Consider the following 22,924-nt stretch of genomic DNA (forward strand, 5'->3'; position numbering starts at 1 on the left):
ATCTAAAATTAAGACTGCGCCCGACCCACAGCTCAAATGGGAAATACTCTCGGCGTGGCAATGCACACAGCCACAGCTAGGCACCACCATTTTCTACTTTGTAAACTGACGATAAACCTGAACTATCGCTTCCCATCCTCCGGGATGATTCATCTCGCGCGGATTCGTCTCCCCATCCAGAATCATGACGTCGGTTTTCCTCGTGTTGATCGAATACCATCCGAAGTTCTGCGGTGCATTCGTCACCCGCATCATATGCGTCTGACACGTTCCTTCGCACTGCTGACCGTAATCCCCATGCCACTCGCCGTGGAAAAACGCCCACGCCGCCGAGTTGTACAGCATCACATCCATACCCCCGTCGACATTCGTCGCCAGCGCACTGCGACACGCTCCGTCGTTCTCGTCGCACCACGAGAAATCCGGATCGCCGTAGCTATCCAGCGCCGTCCAGGGAGCCGGAGCCAGTCTCGTCGCCCCGTCACCCTGCATATAAGGACTCTCCGACTGTAGTAACCCCGCGTAGACATTTCTTGCCCTGTGGAAATTATAGTTATACAGCCAGTGATGCTCTGAGCCCGTCCCAGTCAGCCACGTCCCCTTGGTAGCTTCCACCAGAATACCTCGTCCAGTCGAGATGATCGTCGTCGGTGAACCCCCGTCGAGGTTATGATCCCCTGTCCAACCCCAGAAATTCTCCACGTAGACCGACGAGCTCTCCGTCAGATGCAGAACCATGAACGCCGCCATGCATTTCTGCGTATCCTGCTCGGTACACTCGTTCGATATGCGCGTCTCCGCCGTCCCGCCCACAGTCACCATCGTATTCCAGAGACCCACATCCCCCGGTGACTTTCCCGCCGCGTTGATCTCGAGGATCTTCGCTCCCGGTAGGATCTCCGACACGGAGAATCGCAGATTCTGTATCTCAATTGTCCCGGTATCCCCCGGCTTGCCGACCTGCACTACCGTCTTGGGGTTCTTCGCGTCGCGGAAGAGGTCGCCCGCCGCTGCGATCACGGCCCAAGCTTCTCCGACCATGCGCGATCCGGTCGGAATGGTCAGCGTGTCGTGCACGATGTACACTCCGTACGGGAAGTAGGTGATTTTTCCGTGGACGGCATTATCAGCTAAAATAGCATTCAAGGAGGCGGTATCATCAGTAGACCCGTCGCCCTTGACAGGGTGGTCGTTGACGTCCTTAACGTTGACGATCTGATCATCAGTGTACTCGGAATAGGTAGGCTGCATCTTGGTAAAATACTTCCCACGATCGAGCAACCGATCCGGTCGCGAGGCGTGGAAGTTCTCGCCGGATTGATACTCCCCTGGGACGGCGTTACCCCAGACCCAGGCGTCGACGTGGTCCGTGGCGTTGAGTCTTGTCTGCCCGGTACTGTCGACGACGATGTCATTGTCATTATCGTGCGACAGATTCTGGATTAGCAGCTGGCTGTTCCGATTTCCGTTGTCGTGCGACGAGTCGTGGAATTTCACCACGGGACCGGAGTTGATCGAGTCCGAGTCCAAGAGAACCAGACTCCCCAGTCCGTTACTGGTCATGTCAATGCCGACGCCACAGGTATCGAATCGGGCTCCTTGCAGAAGTGCTGTATGGCCCCCGGCGGCTTCAAAGGCCGTCGTACAGGATTTGAAGCTGATGTTCTTGAAGTTGACTTGCTGGTTGGAGTTTTTGATCCCGATCTCTCCGCCGGTGATTTTCTACCTTCATCAGCTTCCTCTCTATATTTGATCCGAGAGAGATAGACTTACGACATCAGTCACCGCGATAGTCGATCCCGCATTGAGATTAATTCCCGTATGTCCGGTCGACTGCTCTGGCATATCAATCATCACGTTCGTCAGTCCAGCCCCCTGAGCCACTCCCCACTGCAACGCCGTGATCTTAGTATCAGCCTTCAACGCCGTCGTATCTAGCTTCACATTCCTCAGAAGAGTCATGAAACTTGTCTCGGGATTCCCATTTCCCTCATCATAACCCTTAACCAGGACATCCCCACTGAATCCCTCGGCGGCCTTGAGAACAGGCAGGTTGAGTGGATCACCCGTGATGATAGTACCCACGCGCAGCTCCAACGTGCTACCGAGCTGATAGATACCACCGGGGAGATACACTTCAGCAGGGTATCGTGTGACGCCGTGACCCTTGCGACTGCCACCGTGGCCGTCGTCGTTGAGGGCGTGTTGTAGAGGAGCGGTCTGATCGCCGGTTCCGTCGCCACGGGCACCGTAGTCTTGGACGTTGCGCCAGACGGGGTAGTCGGCGTTGTTGGCATAGGGAGCATAGCCGCGGGCTTTGCCTTTGTGGTCTTGTGAGGCGAGCCAGTAGGTGGACGGGCTGGATTATCAGCTTTGTATAGGGCTACAATAGGTAACTTACGATGTAGATACTGCGGAAGAAGGTGATGAAGATGACGAAGGAACGGCAGTAGATGCCGCTGCTATGGCCAGAACTATCCAGAGCGACCGCATAATGCTGACTATAAGAATGAGTGACTGATGAGAATAAGGGATCTGAGAGTATTCAAGTTTTGTACAGTTGAGGACCACAGTATATCTGTACTGGAGGATTTCCCTAAACGGGTATCGAACAACCGGATCAGGGAAATGGTCAGAAAAGTCATCTTCAGGATCTGTTCTACGTCAGATAAATTAATCGGGGCGGTTTTCAGCCTCGCGATAATTAGGGGGATTGAATCCTTCATCAGCACTAACGGATGAGTGGGATCCCCTGTCGATCAGCCTTGTTGTTTGAAGAGTTATATATCGGGTCTGAATTTAGTAATGTATTTACTATAGTATCAATATTAAAAAATACCTGAAATATCACAACTATAGCTCACGTAGAGCCCATGGGTTTTTAGGTGCTCGAATGGTAATTTTCTGAATCAATGCACCCTCCCCTTCACCAAACTAACACTAGAACAAATTGTATCACCACACTACTAACTCCACATGTAAGCAGAGAGTAGCTAGAAGATGTAACTAGACTTGGTCCACTACTAATTAATAGCTGTCTCAACTACAGACGTGGCCGTTAGGGTTTAGGTGCCACAGCACCTGCTTGATTAGCTGTGTGAATAAATAATTAAATTAACATCTGGATGTACAGAATATATGGTCTTATTTAATTAGATAGCATTGTTGTATGCTTTCATATATAGTAATACAGGGGATGGAGGCATGACAGGGAATAGTATCTTCTAATGTTTAACATAGAGATGGTTCATGCATATATCTACGTCAAATATTGGATGCAAATACCTCACCTACTTACATTCAGTGTACCATTCTAATAGTTAATAAATTCTCTCACTGCACTATATAATGCATTTACCTCCATAAAATCTCAACATACTCCCAAGCCCAGCCAGCCGGAGAAAATACTAAAACATGTTCTTATCAGCCTGTTGAGGATAAGATAGAGGACGCGTTGTACAGATGACGCAGACAATATTAAGATTACAGTTTGATAGCTTCTCTACCAGACAGACAGATAGATAAGTAAAGATAGATCCATCTAGACCAAATACTCAAACTAGAGCAGTTATAATAAAGTCAATGACAATGAAAGTTCAAGACCCACAACCACGCACGTCATCGACTCAATCCAGAACCCTAACAATGAACTCAACTCTAGTTATATGAGGGTTTTTCGATGATGGATTGACTATTCGATCATCCATTTATCTAAATACCCGTAAATATCCTCTATATATATGTAATGTATGTCCTTTAATAGTCATGGATGAATCAATCATGTCCCACCGAACAAGCCAATCGTCTCTACTCAGCTACCGCAGCGTAGCCCAAACTCCTAATGCTTCCCAACCGGAGTCGAGGATTCCATCCCCGCCAATTCACAGAGTACATTTCGATACGAGAATCGAAGACGCAGACACCGAGGATGATATCTCACGATCTCCACCTCCATCTCCCTCCATCTCCCCCTCAGGATACGTTCCGCAGGACCGCCCTCATCGCCGACGTAGCCATAACACGTCTATAGATATTACTGAAGTAAATTCCCCGTCTAGTCAGACGCTTAACTGGAATGCGGAGCTACGTCGACGATTGACCGATCTTTCCGAAGATGCAACGATAAGAACAAGAACAAGAACCGGAGAAACAGGACCAAGTCCCGGGACAGGGACTGCTCCCGGAAGAAGCTCAGTAATATTCGCCCGAGTCAATGGCTTCCGACGCTCTATGATCCAAAAAACAAGGCAGATAGCGAAACGCTGGGGGCCCCTAGCGACCGATGGGATGAAGGATCCGCCGCTTCCGCCGTCAGATCCGAACCAGGCTCATGCTGAGGAACATACCCATAGCCATTCCATCGAGGGAGAGGGAGAAGCCCAAGAGGATGAGAAACGAACGGATCATGGAAGTTCCAGTGCGGAAGCACATCGTCTTGTTCGTGTCTTCTCCCACGATCGACATCATCAGACTGCTCCGTGGGAGTCATCATCATTTTCGCCTGATGGTGACACTGGGACCGCTCGTAATAACAATGATCCGATAAGATATCACGGTGGGATTCTCTCGCATTTACTACGGTTGAATGCTGGAAATCGGATCCCGACTGATCCATCAGGGACTGCCACGCCCCGACGGGAGAAACCAAAATGGTACCGAAAGCCAGGGAATACATCCACGTCAACGTTACTCGCCAGTGGCACAATCAGCGGCACCGTCAGTGGCGCGAGCACGCCTGTGTCCAGCGAAGTGTTAACAGCCGCGTCTCGACGACGCTACAGACACTCCCCTGCGACAGGGACGATGCGTCTGGAGGAGGAAATCCAAGTAACGCTGCAGATCGCACAGATCATTGCGCGCCAGCGATACATCATGCAGCTATGCAAGGCGTTGATGCGATTCGGAGCGCCGACGCACCGACTAGAAGAATATATGTATATGACTGCGAAGGTACTCGAGGTCGATAGCCAGTATCTATACGTCCCAGGATGCATGATCATATCCTTCGACGACGCGGCGACACGCACAGCGGAGGTGAAACTCGTTCGAGTGGCGCAGGGGATCGATCTAGGCCGACTTTCAGACACGCACAACGTGTATAAAAATGTGGTCCATGATGTCTACGGAATCGAGGAAGCGATCCACGAACTCGACAGCATCATGGATAAGAAACCGCGCTTCAATAAATGGGTGATTGTATTAGTGTATGGCCTGGCCACAGCCATGGTTGGGCCGTTTGCGTTCAACGCACGGCCGATTGACCTCCCGGTGATTTACTTCAACGGATGTCTACTGGGAATCATGCAGCATGTTATTGCACCGCGCTCGGTGTTGTATAGTAACGTTTTCGAGGTGACTGCTACCGTGTTGACTTCGTTTATTGCGCGCGCGCTGGGAAGCATCGTTGTTGTCTACGACGGGGGTAGGACTCGCGATAGACTATTTTGTTTCTCTGCTATCGCGCAGTCTTCTATCGCGTTGATTCTACCCGGGTATACAGTGCTCTGTGGCAGTTTGGAACTGCAGTCGCATCAGATTGTGGCTGGGTCGATTCGAATGGTGTATGCGATTATATATTCGTTGTTTCTGGGGTTCGGCATTACTGTCGGCACGACAATCTACGGACTGATGGATGGTAATGCCACATCGGATACTAGCTGTCCGGCACCGGGGGAGTTCCGGAGTCCCTACGTGCAGCGGTTTCCCTTCGTCGCGGCGTTCTCACTGTGTCTGATGGTTGTGAACCAGGGGAAGTGGAAGCAGACTCCCGTTATGGTGGTCATCGCGCTATCGGGTTACGTGACTAATTATTTCGTGACGAGAAGACTTGGTACCAGGAGTCTGGTCGGGAATACCGTCGGGGCATTCACGATCGGCGTCATTGGGAATCTGTATAGTCGGCTGTGGCATGGCCATGCGGCGGCTGCTATCCTGCCTGCCATATTTGTCTTGGTTCCCTCGGGGCTGGCGGCCTCGGGGTCGTTGGTCCTCGGCGTGGAGAATGCAGACGAAACGCGGTCGGATGTCACGAGCAGTCATGGCTCTGCGAAGGAGAAAATGGACGGTACGTCGCACGAGCTATCCATGCCGGTGTTGGGATACGGGATGGTGCAGGTCGCTATTGGCATCACGGTGGGATTGTTCATGGCTGCGTTGGTGGTCTATCCGTTGGGGAAACGGAGGTCAGGTCTGTTCAGCTTCTAACATGCAATTCATTCATGCATTCTACTAGAGGTTTGGAGACATGGCCTAGCCTACAATATGTATTGAGTATATACACCGCTCTATCGACATTAAACTACGCATTAATGAGACGTCTATTTCTGTGCCCGCACAGTTCCCATCCAATATAATTATATCAACCGGGAGAGTCCCACTGCAAGCTATACCCTACCAGCTCGAGGAGATATCTCTCCCGAGACAGCAAGACCTTCCGTCCCTCAGTCTCCAGGAACCCACGACACAGGTCGTGCAGCGTCGTCTGCTCCGAGCCCGGGAGATGGAGGAGATGGCGTGGGGTGATCGAGATTTCCGTGTGTTCCGGCAAAGGGCAAAAGATGGCCTTGTGGAGGCGCGGAGACACCGACTGGTCGTGTGCAAGCCAGGCACACAGGGAATCGAAGAGGTCGTTGCTGACGACAAACTGGAGGAGCGCATCAAGCGAGGTGCAGTTGAGATCGTTACTAGGCAGCGGCTCGAGCGCGTCGTAGAGAGCGACCGTGCTGGACAGGCTGTCGAAGAGACTATGTTTCTCATCATCCCTGATATCCCCACTCTCTTTATTGAAGTTCGGCGGCGCAAAGTGATGATCGTTGGTAGGTGACACCAAGGGTCGATCGTACCCCAGTCGACGTCGCCAGAATCGATTGCAGCCTATCTGGACCACCATGCACGGAATCAGGACCACATACCCCCACCACATTCGCGCGGTGACCATCGACGCGGCGCCGACCACCAGTCCGGTGATGGCGGAGATGATCGAGTGCCATTGAAAGCGACGAAAGCGCAGCCGCAGACGGTCGCGAAAAGAGTCCACGGTCGGACAGCGGGTGACACCAGAGACGTGACGCTGAAACCGCCAGACCAGGTAGACCGACCAGACAGCATTGACCACGCCATACGCGGCGGCGAAGCTGTTACCCACGAAACCGGACAGTAGGTTACTGGCATTGAACACGCGCGGGTTCGCCCCCCAGATGGCCATCAAGGTGCCGATGCCGACCACCAGAGCGCCCACCCCGAGAAAGATATCCATGGCAATGCGGTCGATCAGCTCCGTGCCAAGTTCCCGGAATCCGACGCCAAGTCGGCTATCGATGAGGCTAACGAGATCGACATCAACAGTTGAATCAGAGGTGAGGTAATGGTGTCGGAGGGTCTTGAGGTACTTTCGTTCGGCGCGCAGAACGCGTACGTTCTGCCAGCTGAGCAGGCCATCGCGCACGGCAACCATGCTCATCATCAGGGCGAGGGGACCCCCAATGGCCATTAGGATCTTCGCATGGAGCGGCACAGGGATATCGTTCCACACATTGGCAGCGAAATCGCCCGCATTCGCGAACTCCAGGTAACCGGTACTGGCTAGGAGACTGTTGCGATACCACGGGGGATGCATGAGACGAAGGCAGTGGCTTCGGAAGAACCGCCGGTGCTGTACAAAGCTGGCAACAGGGAAGAAATCAGTCTCTTCAGTCTCCTCATGCTGGATCACTTTGGAGGTCAGAATGGACTTGGAGGGGAACTGCGAGGGGGCCATGAGGGAGGGAAAAAGAGACACGGCTCATCCCGAGGAAGAGAGGGAAAGACTGGGGGATAAGGGACCGAGGAAGACGGGAAGAGGGAAGGAAAGAAGGGAGGAAAAGAGCCGATTTAAGTGACAACGAGGAATGTCGGTCTAGTACCTGCGTGATTGGCCCACTGGGGAACAAGAAGCTTGGTCCGCCCTGTAGGGCTGAGGTGGATTCTGCACGGATTGATGGAGATGACGACGAGAATGGGTCAATACGAGGTGTCAGATGTGTCAGATGGATAAGCCAGAGAAGATGGAAGGGAGAAAATCAATCATTCCCATAGAAAATGAATGCTGCCTAAGGTGGAGTTCATTCCTTCTGTTCGGCATTTCCCGCCAACGCATTCCCTTGTCGATGGGATTAGGTGGCTTCTATTTAACTGATTAACATCATCAAAAAAAAAAAAAAATTTATTAACTAATACCATCTTCTTGATAAAGAGCGGATTGATATTAGAACAGCTAATCATAGCTGTCTTCTTTCTGGCACTAAATATTTCATAACCAATCTTATTCCTTCTCTTAATAGCCTTCATGGGAGCATACAAAGCATTCTGAACTATTAGAATCTATTTAATATTTAGTATCTCTCTTCAAAGTCCAACATGCATAGAGTGTCATGGACCGCCTAGACTCCCCCACACTATTAGTAAATAACTAGTACATAGGCCCATATCTCTAACTGGTTGCGTACACAAAGTTGTCGGGTAGGTCCGGTAGTTATGCTTGCCGTGGCATAGAGTACTCTAGAACAATTCATACAGAAGTCAAATTATTGAGCCGGCAGATAGGATAATAAGCTGATAGGCAAGATGCAGTCCAATTTAAAAGATAATTATGCTCTATTTCCGGTATATGTATAGTATTAATTGAGATGGAACGAATATGTAGCTAACAGCTAAGCAGGGCCTCGGCGCACTGTCAGAAGAAGTAGGGAAGAAATCAGCCATTTGTCTCTCTTTTCATCTCTAATCCCTGTACGAGAAACCTTTTTAAAAATAAAAAACGGTAAACAAATAGCTGATTCGTAAAAATAAAATGACCGACCCAGGGATCGAACCTGGGATCCTTCGCGCTCGAACGTTCGTTCTGATTATGTAAAGCGAATGCCTTAACCACTGGGCCAGTCGGCCAATAGATACTCAAAGAACTGGTACATATCACATGTTATTCCTAAAAAGAGTTAAAACCTTTCCTAGTATGCGCTTTGTTTAGCATAAAGACCCTATCCGTTTCTCAAATACAACATTGTACGGCCTCTTTCTATGCTTTCCCTACGTTCCTGGGACAAACGGCTGTGCAAATATTCTTTAGCTAACGCGATAGAATCAAAAAAGGAAGAGATGGCTTAAAAAGGGACTCGGAATCGTAGGCTAAAGTTCTTGCTTGCATGGTTGCCCGGGTTTCTGTTGGGATCCGAAATGCGCAGGCTTCCCAGTATCTGGAATACGCGTCTGAGTGTTGCAAAGGGGGCCCTGGCCACGCCTTTGGTAAGAACTCCATCAGTTCCTTAAATAGACTCTCTTATAGGTCCCCTCTGGGTCATGAGAAATTCGCCCCTGTTGAAGCTGGTAAGCATTATACTCTAGATTCAAGGGCACACTTCCAGTAGGGAAGTAGGCCAGTGTCTGGGCACGCCTCTGGTATTTAATTTCCTTCTTAACAAGGAAGGATATATCGCTAGGGAAAAAAACAAATCCGGAATCAATGTCCTCATCAAAAGTCCAGTGGCGGACAGGGCAGAGCCCCGCCCCAGTTTCGAGAAACAGGAAGTCTATAGAAATGGATACTATACTTGTGAGCACTTACTGCTGGGTTAAAGAATCTTTAAGCATGACGAAGAAGACCCAGCTTGTGGCCCGCTGAAAATGGGAGTATATGGCATATCTGCACAGGCCCATCCACCTGGGTTGATGTCTCGAAGTGCTCAGCAGATCATCAAACATGACTGTTTATTTGCAATATGAGGAGACTCCTAGTCAAGGTACGTACCATATACGTTGAAAACATGTATATAATCATTGGGGAGATCCTGTGCACGGCCGTCATGGCCGATTCTGCCCTGGTGACCAAATAGATCAGGAATCTGGCAGCACACACCGGAGCCCTTTCAAGTCCTAGTGGCAACCATAAAAAATATGCACAAAATATGCAGTACTTACCTAGCAACAGGTAGGAAACAATTTAGTCACTGATAGTGTCGGACTTCTTTGATACATTGTAAAGTTTTACTGCCCTTATACCCCTTGTTGCATAATAACCTCCACCATGTTCCATAGTACAGTACATAATAGGTATTTTCTTTATAATTTTGTACTCCGAGTCTCTGTGATTTGCCCTATCTCTGATATATCGAAGAACAGGAGAGAGTGTATCTCCAGGGTTTAGCCCGGTGTCTTGATGAGGCTAGCCAGGTAATGCTTCTGAATTATTGGCAGGGAGAATTGGTTGATTCTGCCTTTGAAAAGGCTGACAAGCAGCGCGGTAGGGGTTCATAATCTATGATAAGTGTACCTAAAGTTAACTGAGTTCCAGAACATAAATAACCCGTGGCAAGCTGCTGAACTACGTGTCTACCGACACGATCGTAGATAGAATGAAGTTCCCTAGAATAAGCACCTGTTTATGGATTAATTCCTGGTATTCTTTCGTATCAGTTCCTTGGCTTCGTTAGTGCGGCCAACAACAATTTCTCTGTTATAAATATTGATCTGTTTGACCTTGTGCCTTATCTTTGAACTGAAACGAAGTAGGTTCGTCTGACTCAGGTCTAGGAACTAGGTTTTCCAGTGAGGTTTGACTAACTGAGGCCTCCCTAAGATATGCGATGGGTGATGCGTGAGAAATAAAGAATAAGGAAGGATACCAGTCATGTGGCAGTCGCCGATTCTGGAGAAAAGCCCGTCTCGGGCGCAGGATAATACGGAACGGTGCAATAAGACATGAGAAGAACACAAAGGACACTAAACATAGTACAATGCGAAAAGAGAGGTAGAGGATACGGTATGCGGGGCATCAGGCGTGGTTTGCATAATCAGAATTGGTTTGGGTAAGTTGTTCGACCAACTGGCAAACCTTGGCATCGCGGCATTTGTGTGCATGAGAGTACTTACTGCATGTATGGTGTCCCGTAATGGTGACTAATTTGTAAGGAGACATAAAGTGGCCTGGGGAGCTATTTCGAGTCGAATGGCAGTGTGTAAGAAGTTTGCAACCGTGTCAGCTAAGTAAGATTGGAGGTATGACCGTGGTGAGCTTCGGCTAAAGCAGATGCTGCAGATGCCACTGTACGCCAAGAAGACCGAATCAGACTACTCCAGGGCAAAGAAATCACCAGTTATTAATAAACACTGGTCACCGTTACTAGTCCTTGAAGTTCCAGCCGCAATTCAGGCAAAATTATCTCGCGAGTACTGGAGGGGATCTTGTTGGAGATCAATTCATCAGCAGGAGTAGACCTGTTTCCATGCTCTCAAATAGTTGAAGTAGCTCTATATCTGTAGAGCACACAGTTACATCCTCCGTCAAGTTGTGTTCTCCATCTTGAGAAAGATGGTTGAAATAAGCCTCTAGGAATCAGATACTATAAAAATAGATGCAGCACAGGGACGAGGACTGACAACTAGACTGGGCAACAAGTCACACAATAAGACTAGGACCTAACCACACCGTTAAATAATTATTAGCTATTGCTGCAGCGTTCAACCTCTCTCGGTGCCGCTGTTCCAGATTGTCAGAGGAAAAGACTTTGGAATCTGGAATTAAGTCTATTTCACATACCTTTTGCCCTCTTGATACTCGAGGTTATCAACCAAATTATTATATAATCCTTAATAGTGTTCTCGGTTTATATGGATACAAGCTGAAATTTTTTTCTAACGATACCCGTAGCGGCTAAATTATTTGTACTGTACAGGCGACAATGTGAGCCTCCTATACCACGGGTTCAGAAAAGTATTATACTTATCGAATTCCCCCTGTTTGGAAACCCAGCTTTCCATCTTCTCGAAAGATTCTGTGTTCAGCTTTGGGCTTGGAACTTTTGGCTGCCTTAGATATTCCTAGACGAGGTAGGCGTTCCGCAAATGATATTTCCTGTGGTAAAGTTCCTCTTCGGTTTCCAGCATTTCAGTCTCCCTTTCGGAGCGCCTTTTGCCAATTTAGTGATGCCTTCCTACCCAGCAACGAGTGTGTTGCGTAAATGAAGCAACACAGAAAACTTGTAGAAGCGTACGCTGCGTTCCTGGCCAATGTTCCAATCGAATAACCTACGACAGGTTTTGACAGTGCTGCGCTGAACAGTAAACATTTCGACACAGGTACTCAGATTTAATTCAGTCGATTTTAGCAAGCAATCTCAAACAGACCATGCTACTATTTGGCTCACATGTGAACGTATGAATAAGTGTAGATCTGTCACTTAGTCAGAAGAATATTTGCCTGGCTAACTAGGGGTCCAGTGGGTTTCATTGACAATTTATCATAGACACGCTGTATAAAAATTGTAAAGTGGACCACTATGTAGAACTATTAGGTAAAGGGAGTATAATAAACAGAGTCAAGATATCTGGAACAGGCCTAGCGTAATGATAATATCAGTTAAAAAGAGAGCTTGAGATGCAGGTAGAAGAAAACAAGATAAGAGGGGGAGATTAGATGTAAGTGCCTTAAACATGTGATGTAGGTTGATAAACAACACCAGAGGGAGGAAATTAGTAAGAGGAATAACTGCATGCAGTTAATATGTCCTTCTTGGTGTATATTAACTAAAGATACATATTCACTAGTATATTCTAGGTCAAGTCCCTACCCACCTAGGTAGCTAGAGAGCACTTACAGAGATGTAATAAAACTATGAATGCTATGTATACTTTATAAAATTAGTGAATGAATACATGGCCTGAAGATAAGGACATGTGGTCCATTTATTCAAGTTTTTCTGAAAAATGATTAAGATATAAATGTCTCTATACCTAGAAATGAGATCAATATTTATCAAAAGCTCTGGCTTAGAGACATTTCTTCTTGACCGATATGGTAGTACTGTCCTGCCACACCTGAGAGGCAACTCGGTCGATCCCAGATGCGATATAAAAAATTATTATTACTCTTTCACTTTTGTATAGGATCTGCCTGTGTCTGATTGTGGTCTCCAGCATGAGTTAATTCCCTTTTCGGCGGTGGTTAATATTAGTAGTCTAAATAAACAGTTTTGATATTAACCTTTCTACCCATCATTTAATGCACGTACATACTGCCTATCTACCTAGAAAGGTACTCGGAAACATTATGATGCTTTATCTTGGCCGCATACCATGTCCGTATATAGAATAGAAGAGGAAGCTACGTATCCAAAAATCCGTACATAGGCACTTACATACATCTAAAACAAACTAAAATACAACAGATAAATGGGTAAATTTCGTAATCTATGCTCCCTTGCCAACTTTCACTGTCTTCGTCTCCTCCATACTCAGGGCCTTGATCAGCCGAACGCCTGCGTCCGCCGTCTCCTCCAGTTTAGGCCAGGACCAGAATGCCTGGGCCACCGGGCTCCCACTCTTGTCATCTTGGAGTTCCTCTTCCCGCCCCGTCTGCAAATCTGTCGCCGTGCTGTACACGCTCACTCGGTCCAGGAACCGCACCCGAGTCTTAGCCCGGGGGGATGACGCCATCGAGAAGGTATCCAAGTACGCCTTGCGTACTGCGTACCGCTTAGCCGATTCCCGCCGCTGCATTCCAATCGACAGCTTCTTCAGACCCATGCGCACCGCGAATCGTACTACGAGGTAGGCCCATTCCGCCACCAGGAGAGACAACAAAAGGCAAGTGGTGTTCACCACTTCTAGTCCGTCTCGGTACAGGTACACAATGGCGGCAGTGGACAAAGTCCCCAGCCAGGTGAGGAGCTCCATCCCTTGCAACGAGGGCCCGATCGAATCTGCGCGGATGGGTGGCGGTCGCTGACACTCGAGACTCAGCTTGAAGAAATCACCGCGCAGCTCTAGCCAGTTATTTGCTAGGAATCCTAGCGGAACCAACGGCCAAGACACCCCAAACAGTGCCAGATATCCGTATTGTATGCACATCTCAAGAATGTCTTCCTGGACATCGTACTCATCCGCCTCGGCCTCATTCCGGACCCGCGCGAGGAAGGTGGCCTCGGTAGGAGAATCAGCAAGAAGTCGGTCGGTCTGGCGCGAATAGCGCCGCGTGTGGTTCGCCGTCTCTCGCTTTTCCCGGTAGTCGCGCCATTTCTGCCACAAGACACGTTTCACATAAGGGAAAACCACCTCCTCTCCGAAGTTGACGACCTGTGCCGTGATGGAGAGGTAGATCACCTCTTGTTGCAGGCGGGCGGGATCAATATGCACCTTGGCGGTGTTAATGGTATTGGAGTCGTCGCGGACATGGAAGACATCCAGATAAGGCAGGATGCAGGCCCCAAACGGGACATATACAAAGGCTGTGAGGATAGTGGGCAGGAAGGCCGTGATAAAGTGCATCACGAAAGTCTTGGACGTTTGCGCTATGTCATATTGGTCCTGGGTGCGGTAGTTCTCGTACTTGGTGAGCCGGGTAGCCATACGAGTAAGGATGTTGGTGATCGAGGGCAGGGACAAGGAGAAAAGCACGGTAGGGAGGAATTCTAGATAGCTCTTGAAGGGACCGTTGTAAACCTCGGAGATGAAGACCTCCATGCCGAACGTGGCTACTATCAACGTGCCGAGAGCCAGAGAGGCGATCGTGGCAAATGGGATTAACAACATCTGACGAAGAAGCTGCTTTTGTGCCGAGAACGTGCGGACGGTCTCCCCGGTGATGGGATCATGGATCTCACGATCCCAAACGTATTGAGCGCGGGTGACTTTCAGAGCACCAACACCCTTGACATTCCATCGCAAACTAAGCTCAGTCTCCCGAATCTTCCAGTACTCGACAAATACAATGCACCAGAAGCAATTAACTATGGCACAGGTGACGGAATAGGGACCTAGATAAAGCCAACAAAAGACGCCCCAAACAGCGGGGAAAACCAAGAAGGAGGAATAGCAATGGATAAAGGCATAATAAAATGCGACCTGTAAATTGTCAATACTTTTTAGCCACGCCCCCGAGCCCATCTTTGCAAGTGTCGGCCAAACCAACCTTTTCTCCAAATAACGCTCGAATGGCGTCTAGGTCTTCTGCTGTTAATAGTATAGACCGACTCCATTTCCGGAGGAGTTCTGCATTGGCGGCCGGATCATGCAACGGAAACGCTGAACTAACGTGTTTCCATGGACCATGTTGCGCGGTGATTCCAGCACCTCCTAAGGACTTTTGCCAAGTAACGGCGTGGTAGACCGATCGGAGCTCTTCGGCGGGGGTCTCGGCGTCCGCAACTGTATGGTCGTCACCGACGGGAAGCTCGTGGGCGATGCCGTATAACCAATCTTTGACGCTGCACAGGATGCCAGATGTTAGCATATTTAACATTGGATAGGCCACTCCGGGAGGAAAGCGCGTACCGAGATTGGTGGATCATTTTCCCTAAGTGGTCGCGGGGTACACGAATGCAGACCAGAAGCGAGGACCCATGGCCATGACGGACCTGTGTCTGAAGATGGGCTTCTTCAAGATCGTTGATGAGAGCTCGGAATTCTTCGACAGCTTGGTAGATTTCTACCCTAATCAGTAGGGAACCGCATGCTCAGATCGAAGCGACATACCAAGATCCTCAAAATTGTAGTGGATAACCCAATCCACCCCCAAGTTGTCATTTTCCATTTGGTCGGGAGGACCGTAGGCAGAAAAGAACGCCATAGCGCGGGAAGCGTACAGGATTGAGGAACCAGGAAGTCAGGGAGAGCGTGAGAGAGAATGTATAGGCATCATCTCAGCGGATGATTTTAATGTCACACAGAAAGTGATGCTGGTGAGAGAGAAAGAAAAGAGAGAGAAAGAATTGACGTGTAAGGGATATTTTCCCCCACAAACAAAGGGCATCGGATACGTCGATCTGTTTGCCCGGGGTGGATCCTAGGCACCTACCTAAAGGGAAACGCATAATACGACCAGAATTAAGATCCATTCCAAGATTACCTGTAATAATGAGAGCTGCGAGCAATGAAAATACTACACAGTAAATAACCGTTCAGTCGTCCATAGAATCGCCGGGAGAGCCGTGCCAAGAGTCAGCCCTACAGGGCATGGTCGCGTAATTGGCTCCTCCCGTCGGTGTATAACTCGGTAATTTGCGGTACGCCGTAATCCTGAGATTTCCATTTCCATGGGTGTTGATAGGTACTGAAGCCTGAGACCTTGCGAATGCAAGCAGTATTAGTTAACTATCCACGCAATCTGATCGCTTTAATTAGTAGCATGCCTACAAACAATACAACTGCCTATCTACCTAGCCATCATCGAATAATTGGGTAAAAATACCCTGAGTGAATTCCTGAGAGGAACGAGTATTCTGTCCCGGCATTTAACGAACCAGACTATATGTCTGTAGCTGGGGGGTATCATGTCCTGCGATGCAATACGTCCTGCAGAGTATTCCCCTAGCAAGGTACTTAACTTTCGAAATTTAAGGAAGATATTACCATACCAAACGGGTTCGGTGTATTTCGAGAGTGAGCGGTGCATCCATTGGACCTTGCCGAGAATCCAGTCGGAGAGGCAGGAGAATGCTGCTGCCTGCCTAGCGGCTTTCCTTGCTTCTGGCGTCATTTTACCCCAAATTAGAAACCAGAATTCAAGTGGGGCGCTCCCCATCCAGGGTAAGGCCATCCAATCGGTTGCGCCCTTGCCACCATCATTCAACGGCGTATTAATGATTACCTTCGTCTCTCTACCGGCGGTACAGAGTAGCTTCCGAGGTATTCATCGCTACGGATCCACTGCCTGTTGCGTTCTCAAGATTCGTTTGACGCGCTGATAACGAACAAGAGAAGAATTCAGATGCCTACCGTAGTTTCCGAATATTCGAAGTACCTTCGTCACTCCACATCGCCGTCTAGCCGAGTACTGAGCACTCTAGAGAATCCTTATCAATCCCATCCCTTCATCAATTGATATGTAGGCCTGTATGATTGTATGCAGCAGCGCCAATTAATATCGGACCGTCTACCAATTCCTGAAACATCCTACATCCTGCATAATCCAATTTTACTGCTCATACAAAGCCTCCAGCTGCCCCTATTTAGTCCAGAGTCACATTTTCTATCCTTCACATCCAATCCTACTATTCTTAGCCACCAATGCTATCGTTTACTCTGGAATCCGTGGCCGGTCGATTCTTTCCAGGTCAAAATGCAGCCTTCGGGCTGAGCCTATTTCTCTTCACATTCATGTTCCTGCCCACATTAATTGTGCTGTTAGCTGTCGTCGTCTTTTTCTTAATCTACTATCCACGACTGAGGAAACCAACGACGAATGAAAATTGAACTTGTTGTTATTATTAGAAACCGAAAGCCACAAGGTTCGATATAATGTTTGTATCCACTCGTGTCTGACGGAGAACTAATGATCAATAGGTAGCTTGTACAATATGGAGTGTACAGTGCATGATGCCATGATTGATACGATTAGGAATTACGATTAAGAGATAATCACTCCTTTCTTTGTTGTACATATATATCCTGTATTCTACGTCATCATCTATTTTTTTATGCTTCCTTTTCCTTCTCTTTATATGGGTCAGCGAAATATAGAATTCTTAAATAAATAGTGGCCAGAATAACAACGCTAAATGGCTATTTAAATACCAACCAGACATATCATAGACCTTCAACATCAGCATCTGATTGGTCAAGATTCCCCGACAATGCTTGCCTGAACGGAGATCAGCAGACAACCAAAACTGGCACCGTTTCCTTTCATTTCCTTTGGGTTTCTTTTGGCCCACGCCTCACTTCCATTACTGCTGCGATCCGAATCTTGAAGATAGCGCATGCAGCGAGGGTAAATGATGGATGTGTTGTGGATCATTGGGCTTTGTTTCTTTCCAACCATTATCTTTATTTTTATTCTATTTTTGTCTTTATTTTAACCTTTGTCCAGAGATATGCTATTTGGTCGAATGGTATTATTGTGTTGCTGCCTATACATTGACAAACGCCGCAGGAATCTGAAAATTTTATGCTCTGAATGCTTTAATTAGAGCTTTTATTCCCTTGTCTTATTAGAGATATATCTAAGGAGACACTATAAAATACCTACAGCATTAAAGTACAGATTTTCAGCGTGAATAATAGCTAAATAGTAAAGAGATTAAAATTCAATAAATGGGTAATAAGTGGATACTTGTTGATCTCCCCGTTTGTCTGTATTTAGCGTTGTCACTCATGCTTGGTCTATTTGGTAAATAGGTGATTGCATCCTGGTGAATTGCCACTGAGATGTTTGATGTGGGATTTGCTACCTTTTACTTTGATTTTCATCCCAGACTGTTTAGTCACTTGACACCCACGAGATAAATACTCCCTCCCAATCTTTCCATTCCTCTCCCTCCTTTCTCCTTATCACCGTTCGCTCAAATACATATATACTCTAACATACCCTCTACCTCTATACTACACTCGCCTCATACCTCACCTCTGTCTGACATGAACATAACGATCACCCGCGACATTGGGCTCTAATCGCCTACCTGTGAGATGGGTATTTACACTATGAAGGCAGTCAGCTTCCATATCTTCCCGGTTTGATTGTAATCCTCAACAAGAGAAGATATCATTTCCAAGTCTGGTCTTGCCATCGGAGACTGGCATTTCCGGACCAAGTGAATAGGTGAGTGAAATATCTAGTCCACACTGCCTACAGAGAAGAAATCCATACCTCGTAATTAGACTCTGCATGATGACACCGATGTGCTAATACAGTATCTGGGATGGATAGTCGAAAGAGCCTCGCATGTCTGAACGACACAGACTCCTCTTGAATATATCCTTGGGACAAATATATATAAGATTACAATACTATATCAACACGTCGGCTTCTCTGAATAAATTCGCCTCGAGTCTGAAGCAGAACGAAACTATACCTGAATCCGTGAAGATACACTTTTTTTGCAAATTAATTTAAGTTTGGGAGACTTTCCATACCGCATACATGAACTCTTGTTTCGGTAAAGAAACTATAACATTCGACGAATGTATCTCGAATATTGATACACTCAGTACTGCTAATTATCAAGATGAAGGTTCTACGAACACTCCATTACCTCCCATTCCTCCGCCGAATCCTACATAGGATGCTTTAGCCCTTATTCTCCAGCCACCTGGACTATTTGGCTGGAACGCATTCGCAGAAAGATATTACAATTTCTCGTCTGTCTTCATCCATTATTTATGAGAACTTTTTGTGGCCTTTATTCAGGACGAGAACACCGCGTAAAAAACTTTACATTTATTCCTCTTCTCCTCTGGGATTTTCTTCCTTCCAGATACAAGGCATCCAATGGAATATCCTGCATATAAGTGTGAAGCGAGATATCTAGATCGCCCTGTCCCTTTGTCGCTTGATGACACTTTCACTTTATGTATGTACTATCAAGGAGTGACCATACCCCCTTCTAGGGCGAGGTATAACAAATTGGCTCACTATACTGAGGCAGAAGAGTGTCTTAGACAAGTTCCAAGATCGCCAATGATACAGAGCCTACTATCTTCACGGGTTCACTCCTCAGAGGGAGTCAAAATGCCTCCTGGTGTCTCATACCGGTCCATCCTGCTCTTCCCCAATGATGACGGCCGGCATCCACCAGCTTCCGCCTGACTGGGACGGCGAGGAGATGGGGATTAAATTTCGCACCATCCCTAATCTGCATACACACGTTCCATATTGCCGTTCAATGTGGCCATGGCACTCGATTCTGGTTGATCACTGCTGCTTCTTCAAAATTATTTTTGCTCAGTCCCATTTTATCCTCTTGACTCGCCTTCTACCTTGTTTATCTATCCCAATCTATTGCGTATCCTCCGGTTCAATGGTCCTGCCCTCCAATTTATCTATTATCAGGATTACCGCTTTCTCATACAATACTTATTTCTCTGAACATCAACCGTCAAGCTTGGATGCTATCGTATCGATTTCTGGCCAATTCAGAGGTTTGTAGCCATATCTCCTGATTCTCAACAATTTGCTGATCTATTATTTCTTGCACAGTTTACAGCTGACACCAACCCTGGCCTTCTACCGAGAACAGGCCGTTACATGGCACCACCAGGGGGACTCCTACTGAATCGTTCGAGTGGACGAATTATTGTTACGGATCCTACTGTCGAAGATGATGTTGTGGAGGAAGTGACCGACTGGCAGGTTGATACCGTCCCCCGGTCCCCGACACACTCAATATCTTCAATGTGGAAGCCTCCTTTCCCCCCGCTCTCCGCAAGGTTCGTTACCGCCGTCCTCTCGTCCTGCCCAGGAGGGTCGTTTTGCCTTGACTGGCCACATGAGAGCTCTCCAATACTTTGCTTCTGAAATACGAATCCATCGTCCCACTCATCCTCCCTGTCTCAAACAACCAGGCACTGTTCCCAATTGTTCCAGCTGTTCCAGCAATTTCATAAAGCTTCGGGTGGTGGAACCCACTAGGGCATGGCGACGTTATTATCGAGTTGGTGAATCCAGACGCCCTCGACAATAACAATATTGGGTCCCTAAACTCCCAAATACCCGGCCGGCACTTGGTTTTGAGAATTAGCACCGAAATTGTCACAGGTTTGAAGAAAGAAGGAGATACACTGGAGGATTTTAAAACAATCGCCACATTCTAGGACCTCTCTTCGCTGCGTCTGGAGTTCAAGAGATGCCCTCCCAGGATAACCTGAAAGCTCTGTCAATTCGGGACTCGCCAATGATTTCGTCTCCATCAAACAACTTGCCAAGTTTGGAATTTCCACCGTCTTCAATGGCTACGGCTACGGTCGACTTCTTGAGAAAGACACTATACGTGTGTATATGGTTCCTTTTTAAGGACACTGCTTTCTGTCCACAACCGGAGTCTCTGTGCGCTCAATGTGACCCACCAATCATCCTGGGTACTGGGCATGTTAGGGCCGCCAGCGTGAACATGGTATCCGTGGCTAGCAGCTTTGTTGACAATATGATGGAGGACCCTAGGGAGGAAGCATACACATAACTCCTGCCAAAGTTGTTAGCGGGAGCGCCACCTCTAAGCCGTCATGACTGCCAACTTTGCTCACCCGCGCTCTTCCTTCCATCGAGCTTGAGGCCCAACTCAAAAGGAATCTGCTTGAAAGCAGCAGTCGCCAGAAGCCAAGAAAGGAGGAGAACTGTATACATTCGGACCTGCGAATATACACTTCTTTCAGTATATGACGAAAGGTATCCTTTTTATCTAGGCTTGGCTCTCATTATTTAGATCACGAACAAACTCTACGAAGCCTGACTACTTGCGATATTCCTCTGCCCAAGCACCACCATATTCTAATAGCAACGTCCGCCATACTTTCGGTGCTACGGTGAACTGCATGCACCTATACAGGGTCCTGCCGCAATGCCGGTTCTTATTCGAGGGCTATATTAAACAAGCTTTACAATTTTAAGAGGACAAAAACTACGACTTAGGGTAGTGGTGCTAAATGCCTTCATTGAATCTCAGAAGGCAGAGCGTTCTGCATTATTAAACACAGAAGCGGATATTGATAGGAATGAACAAATTCGCGACCGGGGTTTTGCCTCCATGGCTCAACCTCGCGGTCTCATTGCTAGGTTGGCAGAAGAAAAGTTGACCTAAGGCTATAACATGTCAAATTGACAGGGGGCGGTTTAGAGGAGACGAAAAGCACTATTCTCCGGTCGTATTATATATCATCAGGTCCAAGCAAAGCGTGAAATAATAGCGCCCTCCCACCAGCCAATGTTCGCCTCTGTGTTGCATGGGTCTTTCGTGTCCTCTACTGTCAAAAAGGACGACCAGTTTCAGAATTGGCCTTGGGACTAGATCGACAGTCGTTCTTCCTAACATATACTTCGCGACGCCAATACGACTCATCCTGATGGGGCATATGCTGAGCTGGGCCACTCCATTAAAAACAATATCTTCTTTATAACCTTCTATTTGCGATTAAGCTATACAGAATGTGAAAGAGAAAGAGGCCCAATTCCGAGAAGCCCATTGGGCGAGAGCCGATGCCCAAGCCACGGGCATAGAAAGACCTCATTATGAGTGTTGATTGCCGAATTGACCGCATCAATTCCTTAATGAACTTTGCATATGGGATCCTACCTCATGAGTCCACCAACATGTCCCCATTTATGATCGAGCGTGGCTACGAACCGCGCATGTCGTTTGACTGGGATACCCCTACAGCACCTCGAGACCATCCCATTAAACGAGGGGAAGCGCGTGCTCTGGTTCAGCGAAAAGAGGAAGTTTGGAACTTTGCTCAAGAAGAGATCGAAGCGGCACAGCGATGTATGAAGGTCCAGACAGATAAACACCCACCGGCCTGTTGATTTGATGTTGACGATCAGGTTATGGTAACAACAATGAAAGACTGGAATCTTGGTCAACCTAGTCGAAAATTGAGTGATCAATGGGCTGATCCATACAGAATCCTAGCGAGGATTGGACATGCCTACCGGTTGGAGCTACCATCTAGTATTAAGGTTCATCATATTTTTCCACCAGATAAACTCCGTCATGCGCCCACAGTTCCGCCGCTCCCTGGACAGATCACTGACCCTTCTCTACTGATTGAAGTTGATGGCCACCAGGAATGGGAGGTTGAAACAATACTTGCATCCTGATTATATCGCAAGGAGCTTCACTATCGGGTTAACTGGGTTGGTCACAATGTTGGTACTCAGTGGTATTCTGCCCGTAACTTCCCGTATTCGCCACAGCAGAAACTACGTGACTTCCATGAACTCCTCTAGGCTGCATTTGGTCCTCCCAAACGCCTGCAGGAATGGTTACGCGCTGTAGAAAACGACAACTTTCTTCTAGACCACATCGACGATAATTCAGCACTCCCTGCCAATGGCTGAGGACAGCCATTTTTCGAAGGGGTGCTTACTGTGAGGGTCGACGCGGAGTCGTTTTGCATTATTTATTTATTTGCTCTGCTCGGTTGCAGAGACAGCACACCAGAATGTGACGATATCTACTACACCGTC

General features: G+C 47.8%; 4 protein-coding genes and 1 non-coding gene across 5 annotated transcripts; 1 reads left to right on the forward strand and 4 right to left on the reverse strand.

The window, feature by feature from the left end:
• Positions 1-93: 93 nt before the first annotated feature.
• ATNIH1004_002912 (glycoside hydrolase family 55 protein) lies at positions 94-2,493 on the reverse strand (the record flags this gene model as incomplete). The annotated part of the gene is made up of 3 exons (XM_033567597.1): positions 94-1,722; positions 1,774-2,359; positions 2,402-2,493. 3 exons carry the CDS (start codon positions 2,491-2,493, stop codon positions 94-96), a joined length of 2,307 nt encoding a protein of 768 aa, XP_033429592.1.
• Positions 2,494-3,780: 1,287 nt separating this feature from the next.
• ATNIH1004_002913 (threonine/serine exporter family protein) lies at positions 3,781-6,204 on the forward strand (the record flags this gene model as incomplete). Its single annotated transcript, XM_033567598.1, has 1 exon — positions 3,781-6,204. The coding sequence occupies one exon, from the start codon at positions 3,781-3,783 to the stop codon at positions 6,202-6,204; it is 2,424 nt and encodes an 807-aa protein (XP_033429593.1).
• A 154-nt stretch (positions 6,205-6,358) lies between these two features.
• Positions 6,359-7,756, reverse strand: ATNIH1004_002914 (uncharacterized protein; the record flags this gene model as incomplete). Its single annotated transcript, XM_033567599.1, has 1 exon — positions 6,359-7,756. The coding sequence occupies one exon, from the start codon at positions 7,754-7,756 to the stop codon at positions 6,359-6,361; it is 1,398 nt and encodes a 465-aa protein (XP_033429594.1).
• A 1,072-nt stretch (positions 7,757-8,828) lies between these two features.
• ATNIH1004_002915 lies at positions 8,829-8,922 on the reverse strand. Its single transcript has one exon. It is a non-coding gene; the product is annotated as a tRNA-Val (tRNA).
• A 4,296-nt stretch (positions 8,923-13,218) lies between these two features.
• ATNIH1004_002916 (anoctamin family protein) lies at positions 13,219-15,595 on the reverse strand (the record flags this gene model as incomplete). The annotated part of the gene is made up of 4 exons (XM_033567600.1): positions 13,219-14,871; positions 14,939-15,233; positions 15,301-15,454; positions 15,502-15,595. The coding sequence occupies 4 exons, from the start codon at positions 15,593-15,595 to the stop codon at positions 13,219-13,221; spliced, it is 2,196 nt and encodes a 731-aa protein (XP_033429595.1).
• Positions 15,596-22,924: the final 7,329 nt, after the last annotated feature.

The sequence above is a fragment of the Aspergillus tanneri genome (genome assembly GCF_003426965.1).
Source record: "Aspergillus tanneri strain NIH1004 chromosome Unknown AapTan_1_pilon_pilon_pilon, whole genome shotgun sequence".
Taxonomy (NCBI): domain Eukaryota; kingdom Fungi; phylum Ascomycota; class Eurotiomycetes; order Eurotiales; family Aspergillaceae; genus Aspergillus; species Aspergillus tanneri.